Source organism: Amyelois transitella, chromosome 16 (assembly GCF_032362555.1).
Source record: "Amyelois transitella isolate CPQ chromosome 16, ilAmyTran1.1, whole genome shotgun sequence".
In the NCBI taxonomy this organism is placed as follows: Eukaryota; Metazoa; Arthropoda; class Insecta; order Lepidoptera; family Pyralidae; genus Amyelois; species Amyelois transitella.
In genome coordinates this window covers 5,361,710-5,376,277 of record NC_083519.1, presented here as the reverse complement: position 1 = coordinate 5,376,277, position 14,568 = coordinate 5,361,710, and the positions used below count along the sequence as shown (strand labels likewise).

At 34.0% G+C, this 14,568-nt stretch overlaps 2 protein-coding genes across 2 annotated transcripts in view; both read right to left on the bottom strand.

Moving 5' to 3' along the window:
• The window catches only part of LOC106129591 (small conductance calcium-activated potassium channel protein), a 173,672-nt gene that overhangs the window by 127,733 nt on the left and 31,371 nt on the right, over nucleotides 1–14,568 (bottom strand). The gene's annotated exons all lie outside the window — the stretch shown is intronic.
• Nucleotides 2,137–5,254, bottom strand: LOC132902670 (uncharacterized). Its single transcript, XM_060948638.1, has 3 exons — nucleotides 3,878–5,254; nucleotides 2,849–2,978; nucleotides 2,137–2,384 (listed from the first exon to the last, which is right to left on the bottom strand). The coding sequence occupies exons 1-3, from the start codon at nucleotides 5,252–5,254 to the stop codon at nucleotides 2,137–2,139; spliced, it is 1,755 nt and encodes a 584-aa protein (XP_060804621.1).

The following is a 14,568-nucleotide window of genomic DNA, read 5'->3' as shown; positions in this document are numbered from 1 at the left end:
CGCGCTATAAACTATCGTTGTCCCTATCACGTCATAATAAAAAGCGAAATAGCGGAACTGAGTGCCGAATGCTTAGGTTACCAGCTAAAATAAGTATTTATCACATCAATGAAAAAGTTATGCTATAAAACACAATTACTATTTACCCAGTACATTTATTGATATCAGTTTACACCGTCCGCAATATCGGAATACGGGATTGAGATTAGAAATATCGATTTGCGGTCTGTTTATAGACACAGACTAAACTTTAACACTATTATTAATTTCTCACCGAATTAGGCGAGGGACAAAGGAGTAGCCTAATTTAAACTTTGACCTACCTAATATAGACTAATTTCTTAAAATAAAACAAATTCTGACCTATTCGAGTATGTTAGTGGTAGGTAAATATTTTTCTTTTTCAAAAAAAAAAAGAACAAAAACTTTTATAATAATTATATTTTAAAAGTCGAACTGAAAGTGGCCAGTTTCAAAATATTGCAGCAACCGTAGCATTAAACTTGTTTTATCACGATATTAAAGCATTATTATTATAAGTTAAAATACATCAAAAAAATTAACTTCTCCCGGGGGTGATGCCCTGGGCAAGAGTTGAATAGGACAAGAGTGGATTTCCTTTTTTAATTGATTCTGTGATTTCCTACTAACATGCAATAGGTACAACAAATTCGATTTCTACCCTTTACACTATTGTGAAATCCAAATCGATAACTATCAAGAAGCTTAATCGATAATCCCTACTAGACGTATCAAAAATGACGGTCGCGATATTTGTACAAATGGTGTCGAGGCCGTCACGCGATGTTGCTATACTGACATACAAAATGATCAAAGCCTTTATGATACACGTTCACCTTAATTGAAAGTGGCGAGTAAGGATAAGTGAAGATATTACAGTTCAACAAATTCTTGTGTAATCTAAAGCGGACCCCAAGCTCCGAAGCATATTCAAGATATAAGTACAACAAGGTCATTCTTCTCTATCTTTGAGGTAAAAAGTGTTAAAAAGAGATAGAACATAAGACAAAATTATTGTACGTGAATGGGGCCAATATGAGAAAAATACTTATGGTATGCTCAAAAAAGAGATAAAAATTTGGTATTTCTTAAAACAATGGTCTTATATAATAGGTTTATAACCTTAATACATTTTTTTATAATATTTCCAAATACTTTCTTTTGAATATTCAAAATATAATGATGTCTCAAAAAATTACCAAGATATTATAGAAAATACGTTCCTCGAAAACCATTACTCCCTCCCTAGGCTACAATATCATTACTTAACCTTAACTCTCAAAGGGGATTTAAAACTAAGTGCTTGTATTCCCTATGTACTAAAATTACCTTTTTTAAACTAAATGGAAGTTTTCGAAAATTATTTGGAACAGGGTTTAACTTTAACGAAAACATGGGTATTTTTATTTCGGGCAGATGGATATAAAGATGCAATGTTTAGTCTTTCTGAACTCTCGCAACTTGACCCCCTTTTAAACCATAATTATGAATTCTGTGTTAACCTACAAGTTCCAATGTCATCTGGTATTTCTGACCTGACCATGCCCGGTCTTAATTTCGACATGGTGGTTAACCGAATTATTATGTCAGATTTATCCTAATCGTCCTGATCTTACTCCCGATTGTGTCCTTACTTTTCTGGAGAGGAGCCTGAGGTCTGCCTGGAAATAAGATCTTGGACTGAGTAAGCCAAGTACGTATATATGGAGTAACTGCTATCTGATATTCGCTCCTTTTTTGCTGGGATCCTAAATCAGATTGTATTATAATAAGACATCTTGTCTTGAAGTGTCGCTTATTATTTTTGGGATTTGTAAAATAAAAATACGGAGCTGTTTTTGAATAAAATTTGACTATAATTCGTAAATGGAAAAGTAAAAACAAAACACAATCGGACGCGTGCATTGCGTCAATGCGGCACAAAGGAGGATGTATATGAGCTTCAACATGCCCCCGGGCGTTGAAAGCTATAGGTTCGAGCTTTCAACCCATCGAAGAAAATACTGGTAATGGGCATATTTTGCTAAATGCCCTGCGGATTACACCATCTGCTGTTCTTACATCGGCGAAGCGCGCGATGCCATCAAGTCCAGGATGAATTGCCACGACTCGTCCTCATCTCCATTTTAGCGGCGGGAGGTTATCATTCTTCACCACTACTAAAGTGTCCAGCTTCAGATTATCCTGATCAGTACGCCACTTTGTACTTTGCTGAAGTTCAGCTATATATTCTTTGCTCCAACGAGCCCAAAAATGCTGGCGTAATTGCTCAATTCGTTGAAATCTAGTCAAGTGATCAAAGGACTTAGTTTGGTAATCATCTTGTGGTAAGGATGTAAGAGGACGTCCAATAAGAAAATGGCCTGGAGTCAACGGAGAGAGGTCAGTAGGATCCGATGAGAGCGGTGTAATCGGCCGGGAGTTTAATACAGCTTCAATTTGTGTGAGCGTAGTGTATAATTCCTCATAAGTTAAATTACAATTGCCCAACACTCTATGCTAATGATACTTACTCGACTTTACACCCGCTTCCCAGAGACCCCCAAAATGGGGCGCATGCGCGGGTATAAAATGAAAGTAAATGGATTCAGAAGCTGCACTATCACTCTAAGAATTACAGTTATTTTTCAGAAATTCAGAAATTTCTTTATAGGCTCCAGTAAACGAAGTACCATTATCTGAATAAAGATCAGTAGGTTTACCTCTACGAGATATAAATCGACGCAATGCGAGTAAAAAATTGTTACTTGTGAGATCACCAACTAGCTCCAAGTGGATAGCTTTGGTGGTAAAACAAACAAATAGTGCAATATACACTTTTACTAACCTATAGCCACGACCTTGACGACTAGCACACATGAGTGAACATAGTCTACTCCATCACTTTGAAACGGATAACCGTCTGGAGCGATGTGCTGCTGTGGTAAATTTCCCATCAAAGGTGTAACAATTTCACCCTTCATACGCATACACAAAACACATTTATGATAACAAGCTTTTGCTAAATTTTGACCACCAATAGGCCAATAAGTCTCCCTGATAGACGATAATAATAATTGGGGACCAGCATGCAGAAGCCGTTTATGTTCATAATGAAACAATAAATTGGTAAAGACATGAGTGGACTGTATAAGTATAGGGTGCTTTTTATCAATAGAAAAGAGTCAGAGTTATCAATACGATCTCCAACTCGCATGAATTATTTTCATCTACATAAATATTAAATTTAATGAGTTGACTTTTCTTAGGCAAACTCTGCTTATTTAAAAGTAAATAATATTCAGGTTTACTCTTTAACCTACGCTCTAAAGATATAAGACAGTGCTTTGCTCGTGATACTGAATCTCATAAAGATTCAGGAGTACCCTTTAAAGGTATACGTGCGCAAAACCTACCGTCTTCAAGACGAGATGTGTTCTCGATAAAGTGTTCCTCACACATGTGTTCCTCACACATGTGTTCCTCAGGCGAATAATTAGGTGACTTTGCACTTACTTCCTCTAACGGCCAAAAACGCATTGAATCATGTTGAATATCAACTGCAGGTTGAGTAGTTTCAGAATATGACATGCTTGCGTACTACTAGTGATGTACTTATCATAAATAGGACCTGAGATAACCCAACCTAACTTTGTCTCACATATAACTGGCTTCCCCTTACCTAGCCCTAATTGTTGTGTACCTAATAAAACCACATAGGGTTGGCCAAACAAATGTTAGGCGGCATTTCAAAATTAAAAATATTTATTTCAGAACGCGGCACACTACTAGTTATCGTAGGCAAAACGAAACAATTAATTTCGGAAGAAAAACTGTTATCTAATGATGTCATCTGCGTATGACACGTTTTATTTACTGTAGAAACAGAATTGTTTATGCCTAGGATTGAGCCAGTAACCTGACTAGTCTGTAAGTTCAACTGTTGACACAGTTTTTCAGTCATAAGACTCGATGTACTTCCACTGTCTAACACTGCACGCACAATATGCTCACGATTATTGTTATCGTATAATTTAATTAAAACAGTAGACAGAAGTACCTCGCAATGCCCGTTACGTACATTTGCTGACAACGCAACGTCATTCGTATCGTTAGACGCGGGCTGTGGTGGAGAGGCGGACGATGATATCTCAGATGGAGAGCTATTTCCCCGACGTGCCTGCTGATTTACATGAATAAGTGTATTATGGCGTCGTTTACATACCTTGCAACCTGGTTTCTTACACGAGTTGGCAAAGTGCCCTCTTCGGAAACAATTAAAACAAACTTTATAACCAGGTAGCAAGTTCAAACGGGCCTCAGCAGTCAAAGCCAAAAATTGAGAACAATTATATAAGAAATGATTACCCTTGCACATAGGACAAGCCCTTTGGGTTGTTTCAGCATTCGACTGCTGACTAGAGTTACCTGGTACCGCCACCATAGACTTAATTTTTGGAGTGAACTTATTATATGACTGGTTACCACGTGACAACTCTAGTGTTTCTAATAAATCAGCACGACTGCGAATAAATGTTAAAAAATCATCGAAAGTAATGGACCTGTTCTGATCCATACGTCCCTTGTATTCCTCCCACTCTCTGTATGTCTTTCGATCTAATTTATGAGTAATGATATGAATTAAAAGAGTATCCCATTGCCTAACAGGTTCGTTCAAGGACTCAAGCGCACACAGATTTTTATTGACTTGATCAATTAATCGCTTTAACATAACAGATGACTCTTGTGTGATAGATTCAATATTAAATAAAGCTGAGACGTGATTTTGTAGTAAAAGACGTTTGTCATCAAACCTATCACACAGAAGCTTCCATGCAACTGCATAGTTGCTGGCCGAAAGTTGAACTGATTGGATCACCACAGCAGCGGACCCTTCCAGAGAAGTGCATAAATAGTGAAATTTATTTATTTCATCAATATCATCGTTATCATGTATGAGGCTAGTGAAAGTGTCTCGAAATTCCAAATAATTATCGTAAGAACCACTAAATTTTGGAATCTGTATTGTAGGTAACTTCACAAGACGGCGACTTGCACGAGAACCTTCCTCGCTGCTTGCGCTCAACAGCGGCATTGAGTTTGTTTGCGCGTGCAATATACCTTGAGCCCTAGCTATTTCTCTATAATAACGAGACTCAAACTCCTGTCGCTCGATAAACTGGGCTTCAGGATTATCAACTACACATTCTAATTGTAATTGTACCTCGTCATACTGATCAAACAACGATTCCATCTTACCAATACGCAACTGTAATTCTCTGGCATCGTATCATCCAAAGTAATGCTTCTAAGTGAATCCAAGTAATTTATAAATGAAGTCAAACGCCCTTTAAAGCTAGCTCGCTTTTTAATGAGTTCCTTCTCGTTCGACATTCTGGGAAACGAGTGTTGTCAACCTGGAATTTATACAATGCAAAAGGTAAATAAGATCACAATTACACGTATACTAATCACTATACAGCTGCTAACAAATAACGTTATATAATACTAATTTACGAGAAGTATCTAATTATTATCATTAGTCATCAAGTAAAAACAGGAAACTGTATTATAAAACTGCAAACTGCACAATGTATGTACTTAATAATCTGTATTAATACAAGGTAAATAGCAACTTAATATTGCCTTTTCTTACAATTGAATAGTAAAATATTTTTTTTACTTTTTATTTACCTATGCGTAAGAGGCAATGAAATATGTTGACATTAAACACAAATTAGATGATATTAAAAAATAAAACAGCTGTAAGTAAGCGACACATAAAAAATAGACTGATTTGAAATTGGAACGGAATGCGAAAAAATATGAACCCACGCGCGAAAATTAAATGTGAACAAACAATATAAATTATCAATATTTCGCAAATTTTATAACGAATTAAACTAAATAATGTTGCTTTTATGCACACAATTCCTATTTCAAGTACAATTTAGTCTTAATTCAACGAAATAATTGTAGAACAAAGTTACTACAAAATTGATTTTTTGTTCACAGCGCAATGAGTATTTGAATGAAATAAAATGACCTAAATAATTTATATAATATTAATAAAAACTTATTCACTAACCTGCTGGATGAAAATACCTTTAGAGTGTTGGGTTATACTACCTATATTGAATGAATACGCTCAACACCATACAAAATATTTCCTTGCAAATGACTCCGCAGATTGTATGTAATGGCCAATTTTTCCGTCCAAACTTTCAGTCTTGATGGAGATTTTTCCAATAAATATATAAATAGCTGATCCTTAAAATGATATCCGGCTACGATCCTGGACCATGTCTTGAAGTGTCGCTTATTATTTTTGGGATTTGTAAAATAAAAATACGGAGCCGTTTTTGAATAAAATTTGACTATAATTCGTAAATGGAAAAGTAAAAACAAAACACAATCGGACGCGTGCATTGCGTCAATGCGGCACAAAGGAGGATGTATATAAGCTTCAACACATCTTAAATATTCATGTTTTCTCACGATGTTTTCCCTTACCGCAATTATCATCGGTTAGTAATCAAACTAATTTAAAAGAATCATGTCGTATTAGAAACATTATTCATGTTTTTCGTAACATTAATAAAGGTAGCAATCACTAGGAATCATAACATATTTTGATGCACTTACGGTGAGGAAACCTAAGTTCCCCCACAGGTTGCGAAGGCCAGACGGGAGTCGCTTCATGTAAAAACCTGACTCACGCAATCCAGGATCTATGGTTAAGGACTTACCCCGGGCTCCTCTCTAGAATGGTGAGGATTCAACCGGGACTATATGCAGGAAGATGAAGAAGAGAACATGTTCCTACTGATGCCAATATCGTTGACATCCTCAGCTTTCATCATAGGTTGAAAAGTTAGTTTTTTACATGAATCGACGGTAGGGAGTAGGGAGACCCCTATTTAGTGATAAAGAAAATAACATTATGTGAAGAACATTTTTCTAACATTACTTTTCTTTACGACTGATAAACTACTCTGGTTAGACAGCAGTAAAACAAATGTAGTTTACGAGATACTTATTTTTATGATACGATGTAATGGATAATATGACGTAGATCAAATTATCTGAGAATAGTAGTATTTAGGTTTAATTTTTTAGAAGGTTATAGTTGTTAATTTATTTTACAAGTCGGAATAAGAAGTAGATGTTTACAATTATCGCCGGTAAATTTGTTGCTGATAAAATACATTAAGTAATAATAATTATCGGTTATACTTATTCTAATGGCTATTAGTGTGACAGTTATAAAATACCTATAGCTCATTTTGATCACTCAAGTAAAATATTAAGACTGAACAAATATTAATTTCGTTTAATCTTTTATGAACATTTAGAGAATTATTTTTATAATCAAACTTTCTTAGTAGGTAATATAAAAAATTACGAAATTTGTATAGGTTTGCTGTTTTACACTCCCACACGGAATCTATACAATAATATCGCTAAAAAATAAGAAAGATACATAATACTTAGTGTAGTGTATCTAGTAATAGATACACGTTGTCTCACACATACAAGTCGGTATTATAAATGTCAAGTAGACAGTTGCGTGCGCACAGCAATCGCAGACAGACGTGTACTGGTACTTGGTGTAGTAGTGAGCCGGTGACTGTACGTAGTACAAATATCACGTATTTTACACTTATATTTACATAATTTTCTAGATGGTAGATAAAATCTAGTAGTTACCAAGGGAAGCTCTCAGCATCAACACTAAACATTTAAAGTAGAGATTTGCATCTCAAACGCTCACTTGTAATAGCAGAGTGACCGCAGAAATGTCGTTTATATGAAACGACGTATTATTCGACTTCATTTACGTTGATTGCATGCTATGATAGTACTGAGGGTGAATATTTTAGATTCGTTATGCTATGGCAAGAAAATTGTTTCGAGAAATGCACGTCACTCTATCGTATACTTAACATACGTACATATAGTCACGTCTATATGCCTTGCGGGGTAGACAGAGAAAACAATCTTGTAAAGACTAAAAGGCTAGCTGTATAGATCCATGATGGAATTTACTTTACCATATTTTTAGCAGTCTGCCGCTTTGCCTGCCTGTATGCCTTTGAGGCAATGATACGCATGCTTATGACTCAATGTGCTAATCGATACTTTTATGGTGAGGAAAAACATAATTAGAAAACTTGCCAATTCAGACAACTGGATGTGTAACTATGATCCGATAGCGTAAGTATCTGACCAACATCGAGAGTAGCTTCGTGTAAAATTTGACTTACCCTATCCAAAATCATGGTCTTAGGTGCACCTCGGTCCTTGCCAGAGAGGCGAGAATGTCACCAAGATTAACAACAGAAGAAATACAAAAGATTAAATAATTTATTAAACTTAATAATACTATGATTACCTGATACCATGAAAAAACATATCTTCCCATATGCTCACAAACAAAGACACAGCATTGTTAAAAATCGTATCGTTAAAAGCAATAACTATTTTTGGGTCATAATAACGATGGTTCATTGTTTCGATTACAACCACCGCAAATCAATAGTTTTATCATCATCAATTCATTAGTGCCATAATGAAGCTTCCTATTGTTTCTGGAACGCTTTTAACTAAATAAAACATTTCATCCAAATTTACTTTATTATACCAAACATCTTTTCCAATGTTAGTTTTGTAAAAGATTGTAGATTCATCATTGTTCTCCGAGCTGATGAATTGAATAATTGAACTTTTGGCCTAGTTACCGAACAAAGAAGTTCAATAAAGCCTGATCCTAGTTTAATATGCTCAAGCGATTAATTTATGTTAGACGTTGAACTCAATTCAATTTCTTTAAATATTTTAGATGCAATATAATAGTTACTTACTTTTAATTACTTACCGCAAACTCTGATGATACATTATATGTGGAATTAACATAGAAAATTCAATGATAACGTACATACATATGTACATATTATCACATCTTTATCCTTAACAGGGCACAAAGAGTCAACAGCTGTATACGAATAGATTAACGATAGAACTAAGATTCAAATAGTTGCTAACCCATCGCCTGAAAGAAGAATACCTTTTACTTGGTAATGTATACCTTATTTTTTATTATATCAAATTAAATATGAAAAACTGGTTTTTTTTTACTTTTGGTATAGTTAAAATTTGTCTTAAATTTACTTTTACTCATATTAATCACAAAAAAGAACGCGAAAAATCTCTTAAAGCAATGCTACAACTATATATGGATTATAATCATAATAAGTAAGAAATTTTGAAAGGTATTAAATATACAGATAAACAAAACGATTGCTTTCCTTATATCACAAAAAGAAGCTATTCAAGCAATGAATAATCAAAATGCCATGATTTGTCATCATATAGATTGATGCCAATGAATTTGTATAGGTACGCAATACTTTAAGTGCAAGTCTATTTTAAGAGGGAGCATTGCACTTTGCAAAAACGAATCCGGTGAGTCACACCACTCAAAATAACGGTAACGAGGAGGAAGGGAATCTGCTATATTAAGAACAAATATCATCGTATGCTAAAGATAGCAATAAGACATGTACCTAAAGCAACGCTATAAATAACATGTATCTATATTGGTCAGTGTGTATTTTAGTGACAGGTTAAAGAAATAGCGTAATAAGGAAATGCTGTGACGAGAAAAAAGATATGCAGTGTAAATTGACTTCCGGTAAAAATTTTGCAGTGGAGATTATTCTACACCTGCGCTTCGGAAGCGGTAGTTGAATTATCCTCTAGTTATTTTGATGTCAATTAGCCATTTTGACAATAAATCTATTTTTACTGAGAGAGTAGGTTGACTAAGCAAATATATACAGACCGTGAGTGTGACTCAATTCTATCATTAAGCCTAACAGCTAAAAGTGGCCTTTCAGTCTTTTAAGTCCGCTGGCTCTGTCTACCCCGCAAGGGGTATAGGCATGATTATATGTATGAGTGGGAAAAATGGAAGAGGAAAGCCCAGACGAATATACCTTGATCAAAAAGACACATTGGCGATAGCTCAAGAATGTCTAAAACTGACTAGCTTGCATGAAGAGAGTTATAAATGTGGATGCAGCGAAAGCATATAGGAATCGCGGCAAGTAGAAATATGTAGCACTCTTCCAGGATAAAGGCGTGGTTTTATTTATGTACGTAATGTATCTTCCATTCTGATATTGGATCAGTTGTTATATACATTATCATGTCGCGTTTTTTTCTAGTTAATTGCTGTTTATTTTTCCACTAGCTTCAACTGTTCTTACTAATTCATACCGTAATTTAAAAGGTAAATCATTAAGTGGTGATTTTTCGTACGGTATATATTTATCATCGTTTCTGTATTTTGGGTGCAAATTACGAAGAAGTATGCAATGATCGTGGCAAGCGGATCTACCTACCACTCCAGGATAGCGTGATTTTATGTATGTATAATGCAAATAAATTATATTCAGAAGAGTTATTAGGGGATTGGTTGCGTCTGCACGACTAATTTGTTAATATTGTTCTAAATTTCGGTAGGCAATATAACCAACCGCAAACTATTTAATTAAGCAAAAGGATAATTTATCACAAAACCAAAACTGACCAAGCTATCCTGACCTGACTGACCGAAGCCACAATTACTTGTTTGCCAAAGATTTTACCACTAATCTTCACGAGATAGATTTTGTATCTAACAGTGGCCTTCTAATTTATCATGTGCGTTAATTTTCTTAGGGGAACCTTTTCCTTCAATAGAAATCAATTTGTTTTTCTTGTAAGCGTATTCGTAGCCCTTAATCCGTTTAAGCTTGCAATTGATTGTCTTAGTTAAGGTATACTAATTGTTCTTGCCTAAATAGTAATTTATTGACTGACATACCAACGCACAGCCCAAACTGCTGAATCGAGAATTGAAGTCAGACATGTAGGTTCCTTTTATGGTCTAAGAGCGTAGGTACTCTAGTTATACAGTAAAAACTCATTGAATCCAAATAATTAACAAATTTTATTTATTATCTGTATTGTTAATTAAAGTACTTTTACAGTTCTTTTGTACTTATCTTAAATAGAAATTACAATAGTAAGGCAATTCTCATGTAAGCTATTAGAGTTTAATAAGTTGAGTTTTATGTTTGACTTACTCACTAAATTACAATATCGAGATATATTTAATACAGTATTGCAATAAAGAAGAAAATATTTTAATTTATTTAAAAGGTTTCAAGCTTTAACTCAGTGTCATAAATATTTACATTTTTAATACGACGACTGCTTAAGTGTTTACTATAATAATAACCCATTTCAACCGACTCTAAACAGCTACTACTCATTTGTAATTTGCGCGATGTTTATTCCAAAAAATAATAATATTGAATTTGAAACTAACCGTTCCTTTAGACCATTTCTTTTAATTCAAGACAAAGGTTAATTAACTAAGGATTTTTTTTTTGAGACACTAACATAAAGTCCTTTGTAGGTAGGCTTTGTTTACCGCGTAAGGTTAGATGAACTCTATGGAATTCTATGTTAAAATGATTTAAAAATAAAAATATATATATATATATATTTTATTATATTACTTATTTTCTGTTTAGAAATAGAATTATTTTCAAGTTATTGTTTATTGACGTCTACATAAATGAAGTAAAATTTACTACAGCTCACAAAGTGCAGGTGTAGAAAAAGCTTGTTCCGCAAACTACACTCCAGCATTTTCACTGAACGTCGATTTACATACAAATAAATAAAAACAATACACACACACACATACACACACACACGCACACACACCCACACAGTAAATATAGTACAGTCCTGACATTGCAAACATGTATCAAATTACTGTTTTCGATGAAACGTGCCGCTTTTGAAAATAAAGCAAGTTTATTTAATTCTATCATTGATATTGGATTTCATAATACAATTCTACTTTCATTGTCAAAAATAACTTTTTATAAATTTATTACGGTACAAAAAGAAAAATCTCCAAACAAGTCGTTTTCAAGAGTTTTTTCTAACAAATGTTTGTTAAGTACTTGTTAGTTAAAAGTTTGGGTAAAAAAAGATACTTAAATCAAAGAAGTTTTGCAAGAATACATAATATCTTGTAGTTAAAAATAATATTTTTTTAATAAGTCGCAAAAACTGTTCTAAACATTTTTTTTCTAAAACAGAAATTATAGAATTCGTAAACAATCGTAATCTTAAGTTTTAGATTGCAATAGATAGAACAAACTACTATATTGATGGAGTGGTCCTATTCTATTGGTAAAGGGAACCACACGGCTTATTGTAACTATTGATTTCCAAAAACAAGGTAGAATTATTTTAGACATCATAATACTTTCTTGTTTATAAAACATCTGTAGGAGATGAAGTGCTAAAATTCGACAACAGTGTGGGCTCACTTCACCTTCATTTTATTTCTATGGTAACCAGTAGGTGCCGCAGTGAAAACTTTTAATGGCTTGAAGTTATATCGCCAATAAGCGTAAAACACTCAACCGCTCTTAATATTTCGACATATTGGGAGTTCTACTTTGTTCGATTGGTGTTTCTACGGATTATACATATTTACTCATACATTAAAACTTTATTTAATGTTTTTGTAGTAATCAATAATGAATCATTGGAAATTTTTCGTAATTCAGTGATAATGAATAATACATGCCGTGTGGTTCCCGGCACCAATACGAAAAAGAATAGGACCACTCCATCTCTTTCCCATGGATGTCGTAAAAGGCGACTAAGGGATAGGCTTATAAAATTGCGATCCTTTTTTTTAGGCGATGGGCTTGCAACCTGTCACTATTTGGATCTCAATTCCATCATTAAGCAGAGCAGCTGAATGTGGCCATTCAGTCTTTTCGGGACTATTGGCTCTGTCTACCCCGCAAGGGATATAGACGTGACTATATGTATGTATGTATGAATAATAGATACTAATATTCAATTCAATTCAAAATCTTTATTGCATATCATAAAGTACATCTGTTGAATTCAGTTAGATACTACTTAAAAATAGGTACAATATTAACCTGAGCGAAATAGCTTAAATCAAGCGTGTATCTTTCTAGCTTTTATTTAATATATCTTCTATCAAGTTGTAACATGCTGAGTTGGGACTTCAATGTATATAGTATTTTTTTTAAGCCTTTATAATCACCAAAGACACTTGAGGAGGGTTGGGTCCGGGATATTTCTAAATGTAAAAAAGAAATTTCTTAAGTTGTACCTTTACTGAAAAAAAGGCACAAATGCACAGAGCAAGGATAGGTTCCATGTTAAGATTGGGTCCACCCACTGGGCCGTATTTCATATGATTCATAATCGCAAAAATATTTAGTAAATTACCATATTTACCATACTTAAAATTCTTTATTGGATGCAATAGCAGCAACTTGCATCTAGCTAAACGTGACCTTAGATTGTGTGTCTATCGGCTCTATCGGCTCTTGATTGTGTGTCTATCCCTTGAAAGGATTGTAGACGTGATATATGTGAGTATGTGAAGGAAATAATTTCACATACATATAATTACGTCTCAGAGCTTACAGACTGAAAAGCCCACGTTAAATTCAACAATAAAGCATTTACTTACTTACTTAAACTGTATAGCTTAATTATGCAATTGATTATTTTCTTTTAAAACAAAAAGGTTAGTGAGCTTTTTACATACGTAATTGTACTATACAGAATATACTCAATATACTCGTACTGACCCTTTTAAAGGACAGCTTTTTTTCCAAGTTAACTGCCAAGGGTTTATCTTGGATCAAATAGTTTTATGTCTCTTCGTAAACTCGTAACGGGCCGAGGTTCAATTCAGATTGTTCAAATTGAATGGTCCAGAGATTCCAAAGCGAACTTGGCTTTATTTACATAAAAATTGAATTTTTTATTCACTGTTCCAGATAAATCTTATTCTTGAAGGGTTTAGATAGGGAATATTAGAAAATAAACTATTCTTTTTATAAATAAGAGTTGTAAAAGTGGATAAAGGGTGAAGTGATTGAGTTTCTCGTCAAATATTTTCTCTAAGCTGACGAAAATCTTTGAAGAAAAGGAAAGAAAATAAACAAACATGGGACAACAGTTAAGCTACGCTAGGCGAAATGAGAGATTCAATTTTTATTTATGATTAAAGGAATTATTTGGATCAAGTCTTACAGCAGATGAAAAATATGATAATGGTATTGTAAATAGAGGGAAATCTTATGACATGGTGCGATGCATAACTTTGAATATGAAAACTTGTTCAATAAGGAAGGGCCTTTTTTATATTTGAGTGTTATGAAAAGAAATCACAATGGCAAAGCTAATTAAGATTAGTGAAAGTGGTCTTCGAGTGTAGTGAATCTTTTGCAACTATTGGCTCTTAAGTTGGGTTAGCTCGTATGAGATAAAGGCGTGATATATATATAACTAGGAATTTAATCACACTTAAACATAACTACATACATACATCCATACATTTGGTCACGTCTATATCCCTTACCGGGTAGATAGAGCCAACAGTTTTAAAACTTAACTAAGAGCTTGAATACATGTTAATTTGAATACCTAATGGGTTAGATT

Bases quoted from the DNA above. Each gene is read 5' to 3' on its own strand.
- LOC132902670 (XM_060948638.1), bottom strand. From the start codon at position 5,254: ATGGAATCGTTGTTTGATCAGTATGACGAGGTACAATTACAATTAGAA. The intron at 2,979-3,877 runs GTAAATAAAACG...ATGCGTATGAAG, and splicing joins TAAACAATTCTGTTTCTACA to GGTGAAATTGTTACACCTTT. The intron at 2,385-2,848 runs GTTAGTAAAAGT...CGTTGACTCCAG, and splicing joins CGTCAAGGTCGTGGCTATAG to GCCATTTTCTTATTGGACGT.